This window comes from Nannobrachium achirus (assembly GCF_963921795.1).
Source record: "Nannobrachium achirus genome assembly, chromosome: 23".
NCBI classification, from domain to species: Eukaryota; Metazoa; Chordata; class Actinopteri; order Myctophiformes; family Myctophidae; genus Nannobrachium; species Nannobrachium achirus.
In genome coordinates this window covers 11,920,771-11,928,059 of record NC_137830.1, presented here as the reverse complement: position 1 = coordinate 11,928,059, position 7,289 = coordinate 11,920,771, and the positions used below count along the sequence as shown (strand labels likewise).

General features: G+C 43.5%; 1 protein-coding gene across 1 annotated transcript; it reads left to right on the top strand.

Moving 5' to 3' along the window:
* Positions 1–983: 983 nt before the first annotated feature.
* tmem121b (transmembrane protein 121B) lies at positions 984–2,482 on the top strand (the record flags this gene model as incomplete). Its single annotated transcript, XM_080754214.1, has 2 exons — positions 984–1,254; positions 1,503–2,482. 2 exons carry the CDS (start codon positions 984–986, stop codon positions 2,480–2,482), a joined length of 1,251 nt encoding a protein of 416 aa, XP_080610340.1.
* Positions 2,483–7,289: the final 4,807 nt, after the last annotated feature.

Below are 7,289 nucleotides of genomic sequence, written 5' to 3'. Positions count from 1 at the left end.
CACCATAAAATCATGGTCACTAAACTATCATATCGGTATGGTCAGTATCATGCCAGTATAATAATGGTCAGTGTCATGGTCCGTATCATTTCAGTATCAAGTCACAGGGCTGTGACATTTTAATTGGGTGTGGGGGGAGCGGTAAGGGACCTGGATATAATATAACATGTAAGTGCCTACAGTAATCACTGCTATTCTATATTGTGTTAACTCAGCCTCAGCTAGGGTTCTCCCCAGCTCTCAATTTCTTTAGCCACACGAAAATATAATTTCACGTCAACATAGCCTACAACAGGACAGGATACAGAATAAGCCGGTGACATTGGAAGTGAGCTGACAATATTGCAACTGGAACAATGTAAGATTGAAGCTCATAAATGGGATATCTCTTCTGCATGAGTCATGACATTGAATGATGAGCCACTTGAAAGTGTATTTTCTGTTTACAAAAGAGCTGGAGAGACTGTGACGTCCCCCAGCTGTTATAGAACAAACGATTGAGCAATTTGAGCCTACTATAGGCTATAGAGCTTTAAAAAAAAAAGAAAAACTAAAGACGTTTAAGCAGGTGTGCATTATTGATGTCATTCAGCCCCCCCCCCCCCCCAATCATAAGACTGCCTGCGGCGAAATTTAGCAGAAGCAATGAAGAAATGCCATATACTGTAGGTAGGCCTATAGGCTTTCTTGGGTTTAAATCCTCTTTGACCTTATATTGAACTGCATAGTTTCCCTGTGCTGTTTTTCTGCAAACAGCTATTAGTAGGCCTATTCAATCAATCAGAGCTTGTAGATCGGCTATTTTCGGAAGAAAGTAAAGAGTACACGCCCCCCAGCCCCGATCCGTTATCAGATGCAGTCCATGCCATAGTTTACACTCGCCTATCGCTCTCTATCCTCCACCTTCAAAGCGATCCATCACAACATAGCGGAGAGGTGGTGGAGGACCGGGAGGGAGGTGGAGGTGGACACGCACAAATACAATGATCGGAGAAATTTGCACCAACAACAACGACAACACCTCCAAGGCCAGCCGTCCCCCCCGATCCGAAGCGACAACAATCTCCCCCCGCGACGACTCCCCGTCTCCGGTGTCCTACTCCTCGGCCCCGGAGAACGGCCAGCTGTTCCTCGGAAGAAGCGCCTCGTCCAGGCGGGACACCCAGACGTCGACCGCGGCCAGCATCAGCATCAACCCGGAGGAGGAGTGCAGCATCCAGCCGCTGGTCTCCGCATCCTCGGTGGCTGCTGCAGGCAAGATTCAAGACGCTTTTATTTGCCATTTGCACGAATGCAATGGGAATTGTTGAGCATATATAGCTACCCAGACAATAAATACAGTAATACAAGGGAAAATATGTATAAAGCTGTTATCTAAAAAGCAACAAAAAATTAAAATGTAAAATTTAAATTAAATTAATTCAAATTCAAGCATTCATATATTGCTTTGAAACATATTGCACAGTGAAAACACAGTCTGTTCACCTCATTGTTTCGTGCAGGCACCATGACATCTTCGGGGGAATTCATGCAGACCGCTCCCCTGTTTGTGCAGAAATCCAAGCGGCACCTGCTCTACAAGGTGCTGTGCTTCCTCCTGCTCGTCTTCCAGGGCGGCGTCCTGGACTTCTACCTCATCGTCTTCACCGACCTGTACTGGTGCTCGTGGATCGCCACGGACCTGGTGGTGATCTCGGGCTGGGGCATATTCTTCATGAAGAACGCCCGGAGCAAGCGGGAGAGGGCCTGCGGCTTCCACCAGAAGAGCTCCATGTTCGGCTGCAACCTCGGCGAGTTCACCTACGCCTACCTGGCGTGGCTCATCTACGTGATCGCCTGCACGCCCAAGGTGGTGCTGGTCCTGGAGACGTCGATCCTGGACCTCATCGCGCTCAAGGTGCCCTGCGGCGTCACCGGCTTTAAGATTATAATGCTGCTCTCCGCGCCGCTCCTGTACTGCCTGATCAACTCTATCATCGAGGACCTAAACGGAGCCACGCGTCACCGTTCCCAAAGCTGCTTCCTGAGCACCTGCCTGGACCTTCTGGACAGCTTCACCCTGGTGGAGATGCTCCTCAGGAACGAGATCCCCACCGTCTACCTGAAGTATACCGTCATCTCTGTGTATTTCGTCGCACTGGGCGTCCCGGTCATCTGGCTCTACGAGCTGACCGCCTCGGAGATGCGCTGCCGCTGGGTGTGGGCCAGGTTCTTTGCCGGCGTGGTGGTCAACGCCCCGCTCCTCGTGGTCCGGTGCTTTCAGGTGTACGTTTACAAAACGTCCATCTCGGTTTTCATGCTGAAGAATATGTTCTTCCTGGTGTGCAAAGTGCTGGAGCTGATCGAACAGTGTCTCACGGTGAGAGGCGCCAGGAGGTTTGCCAGCGGAAGCAACCCTGCTCAGTTCTCTCACTGCGTCTCAGAGAATGACATGTGTCCCCATGGCTATGTCAACACCCTGGCTGTCAATACTCAGTCCTGAATGACAGGCGTACCCAATATCAACACCCTGGCTGTCACTACTCAGTCCTGAATGACATGTGTCTTCATGTCAACACCCTGGTGTCAATACTCAGTCCTAAATGACAGGTGTCTCCAATGTCAACACCCTGGCTGTCAATACTCAGTCCTAAATGACAGGTGTCTCCAATGTCAACACCCTGGCTGTCAATACTCAGTCCTAAATGACAGGTGTCTCCAATGTCAACACCCTGGCTGTCAATACTCAGTCCTGAATGGCATGTGTCCGACTCCTCATGTCAACACCCTGGCTGTCAATACTCAGTCCTAAATGACTGGTGTACTTGTGGCGTTGTCCATGGATGGATTATGGGGTGCCATTGGGGCCAGTGCCTGCTATGGGCCCTTGTCCACCAGGGGCCCTGGGCCACAAGGCCCATTGAAGAATTTACTCAAATATATAGAGACTACCGCTCAAATATGTGGGCCCCCGGCGTTTTACCACGACCCCTCCTACATGACTTGCCCAGCCGACTGCTCATTCTGAGTGGGGGGTTCCCTGAAAGATAATTGATCCAGGGTCCACCCCCCACAAGTCTTTCTCCATCCCTATCAACACCCTGGCTGTCACTATACTCAGTCCTAGTGATAAATGACCCCCAGTTTGATATGCCTCTTTTTTTGAGCGGTGGTCACACCGTCTCCATAGCGTGGCCGTGTGTGTAGGTATGTTTGTATGTGGGTGGGTGGGTCTGTATGTAGCCTGAAGCCTGTGGTGTAGTACCTTTTTTGACCACACATGTTAAGGGAGGGGCGCTGTTTTCAGGCCAGGCCAGGCCAGGCACACACACACACGCACACGCACACGCACACACACACACACACACACACAGGGGGGAAGGGGGGAGGGGTTGGTGGGTAAGAGGGTGCTGTTGAGACTAGGTGGGTAAACCACCGCTCAGTTCACACGGGTGTGATTTTTTAATCTTTGTGTCCCAATCTACACTAGAATGCTCAATATTTATTTAAAGGGATATTTTACTTTCACATGTTGCTCGATTCAGTACTGAATTAAGCAACTTAAAAACTGTCCTGACTCCTGAGTGTTCACAAAAGATAGACTATAAAATGACCCAAACATTTTTTTTTTAAAGTGAAATATCCCCTCTAATGGAATCAGTAAATGGAATCAAATGGACCCTTACAGGTTCCATTTATTCACTCAACATTACAGACACTTAAGTGTCCATTCGGACCCCTGGTGGTTGAGAAGTAGTTTCTTAAACCTTGAGTATCTGACTGCTTCTTCTGAGAGTAAAACGTAGCCTTACATTAAGACACTCCTGCATTGGCTTCCGCATTGTGGCTTACTGCAGGAGCGACTTAATGTAAGGCTAAGTAAAACGCTAGAGCGCTAGTCTCTGTTGGGTGGACACCTCATACATTCAAAACTGTTACTTTTCAAGGAAATAGCAAAAGTAGAAGATCTACAGGCTCAAAACGTGACTTTTCATGCCTCGTTCAGAGCTTGCAGATCTGCTACTTAAGATACATTTGTGTGACACTGTAGTGCGATCAAGTAGGGCGTTAATTTACGAAAAAGTTAAAATTATGGAGATGAGAGGTTTCTGCCCGACAGCAATAACGGTGTCCCTTTTGAATAGTCTTGCGTAGCCAGACAACTATTCTACAATCTCCGAATGCTATATAGTCTGGAACGGCAGCTCCCGAACGATGAGTATCGGAAGTAGCCACTGCTGCACTGAACTGTAGTCCCATTGGAAACATAACCGAAACACAATAGCTCAGACAAAGTCATTCGAGCGGCCTATTCTTGTTACGGGTGTATAGTTTAAGAAAACGTTTGAAAACAACATGGAAGTAACACCAACAACACCAGAGAAAGACGAAATAATGCCCCCAAAAATAAAGAAAGGAGACATAACGCTTCCAGTAGGACATGTTATTGCTACTGCACCAAGGGAGCGGTTGCGTCACATCCACTTTATCTCGCACTCATCATTTCTATTCCGGTTTGCCAGACTGTATGCCGGGAGCATTTGGCCAAATCGCGGAGGCAACAGTCTGGCCACGCGAGACTACTTTTGAAGGACATGATAGTGTGAATAATATTACGCTCCCCCGTCCTTCCAAATCGTAATTATACCCCACGGACACTTGCAGTAGGACAGACTGAGATAAAAGAAACAAAAAACAGCTATATTGGACCTTGTGAAGTTGTGGTTTTAAAAGTCGTCTGTGAAGTAAATTGTCGGTGTGCACTTTTAATGGAAGGCATTAAGGAAGAGTAGACACTGTTTTGACCGTGTAGCCTATCTTTTGCTGAATAAGCAATATCAGAACCCATTGTCCTGGTGATCCAATTGTCAATGTACATTTCTTTTAAATATATATTGATGAAAGTAATGTCTGCTATTAACTGGTCTGTGTACACATTTCTTAATCCAAGAATAGAGTAGAAATCTGTGCTTAAATCAACATGTGCAATGATCCAAAAGTAAACATTTGTTTTTCTACAGCCCTTTCCTACATTGTCCCTTTTTGTTTTAATTTAAAAAAAAAAAATAATAATAATAATAATACAAATTATAATGATTGGTTATGAGATTTCTGAGACTGACCTCAATTAATCAAACTTGACTTCCCTTCATTTGGCTATTTATATCACAATGATTGATGAGTCAGACACATTATCGGACACATGGGAGCTCTAGAACGTTCTATTTTTATTGAACATGGTGGCATACTAAGGCTACAAGCGCTAAGAACAATGCTGTTGGCACCAAATCATTTTTTTTAAGTAGGTCAGAACAGTACAAAGAAATAGGCCAGCACGTGATTGCATTGATAGAAGAATACTTACAAAAGTAAAAAGTAAAATGTGAATCATACTGTAACACTATTATAATCCATGATCAGGCCACTGTTACGAGTTTATAAAAATGTTTTGTGGTGGAAAAGAAGCACTTGAGTGTTGTGTTAAAGTACATTGTGCAATATGGTGGACACATTCAGTTAAGAGTTTGTGCAATATATGGCTATTGAAGGGTAGGGTAGGGTATTTGCAGTGCCTGAAATATCAATTTATTCTATAAAATAGATCCTAGCATCCTAGCAGTGAAAGTTGGTTATTGACGTGACTTCAATAAGGAAGTAAGGTGATTCTGTGCATTTCTCTAACTTTTTTATTGCTCTAATTGTCTAATGTACATTCTTTTCAATTGTAATGGTGGAAAGAACCTTTACTTAAGTATTGTACTGTACTTCAGCATTCCCATTTCAACTACTTCATACTTTTGTTACATTACACTTGACCATAGCAAAATGTACCTTTTTTTTTACTCCGCTACATTTGATAGCTTTAATTTGCAGATGAACAACATCAAATGATAATCAACACATGAATTAGCATGTATTATTATAGATTTAATCGGGGGAGGGTGTACACAAGCTGCCCAGCAGTATATAAAGCAGTTGAAATAAGCCCTTCTTTACTAGCTGTATTATTAACCACACACCAATGCATGAGTAATTACAATATAATAAAATAATATGTATTATATTATTATTAAATCTGACATTCTGCATAATGAGTAGGCCTACCTTTGACATTGGTGCTTTAAATATATTTTGTAATTTTACTATAGTCAAATCTGGAATGCAGGACTTTTGCTTGTAACAAAGTATTTCTACACCGAGGTATTTGTACTTTTACTTAAGTAAAAAAAAAAAATCAGAGTACTTCTTCCATCACCGAAAATGTATTATTTTTGGCAAGTGTAAAGTAGGCTTAAAGGCCAAGACCACTTTGGTAGAGGTTTGGTTTGAGTAGTTACCTTGCCATGATGTAACTCCAAAGGTGGGCAAGAAATAACAAATTATTTCTCCATTGACTAGAAACTGACAATTTAAAAAATGCTCCTCATTGACTTCTGGAGACTCTGGAGGAGCTATTTTAGCCCGTAAAGTAAAAAACTCAAACAAAGCTGATTCAGACAATATCCAACCCAATACTGTTTTTGTTTTGTTTTTCATTACAAAATGTCAACTTCCTATTGATTTCACTATTTGAAACCCGGGCTGGATCCGCAGATCCAGGTTTAATTTCTTCCTAATAAAAATAGCTAAATCAATAGGAGGTTTCTATATTACAAAGATTAAGTCTCCAGAGTCTCCATGAGCAACAATGTAACCTTGCGTAGCGAGGCTTAATGTAAGTCAACGTGGAGTATATTTTAAATTGTCAGTTTCTAGTCAAATGGAGAAATTATTTTAGATTTCTTGCCCACCTTTGGAGTTACATCATGGCAAGGTAACTACACACAACCCAAACCTCTACCAAAGTGGTCTCGTCCTTTAAGAGAGGGCTGAGATATGTTGGCCTGAGGTGATATGTGCCTTTTGTGTTTAGCAGGAATGTATTGATCGATGGTGATTGTAAAGGAACTTGCATGTTACTCCTTCTATCTTTGGCATTTGGATAGGTGTGTGACCAGACTGACCACAGCATCCCAGCAGATCTTTTCCTAATGCATTGTTGTCAATGGAAATGCACTGCAGTGCTTCCCAAAACACAAAGTCAAGGACTCCCAATCAGGGGTCTCACACCAAATTCTGGGCCCTGGGTACTTTAACTATTAACTATTAAAGAAAATAGCAGATATACAAGCTCACAGCGTGGCACCGAGTGCCGCGATGCGAGCTTGTAGATCTACTATTTTTTTTAATCTTGAAAATGTGTGCAAGTCTTTGAATATTTCAAATCTTTCTAAGGTTTTTTGAAAAACCTATGTTTCTATGTCAGTGGT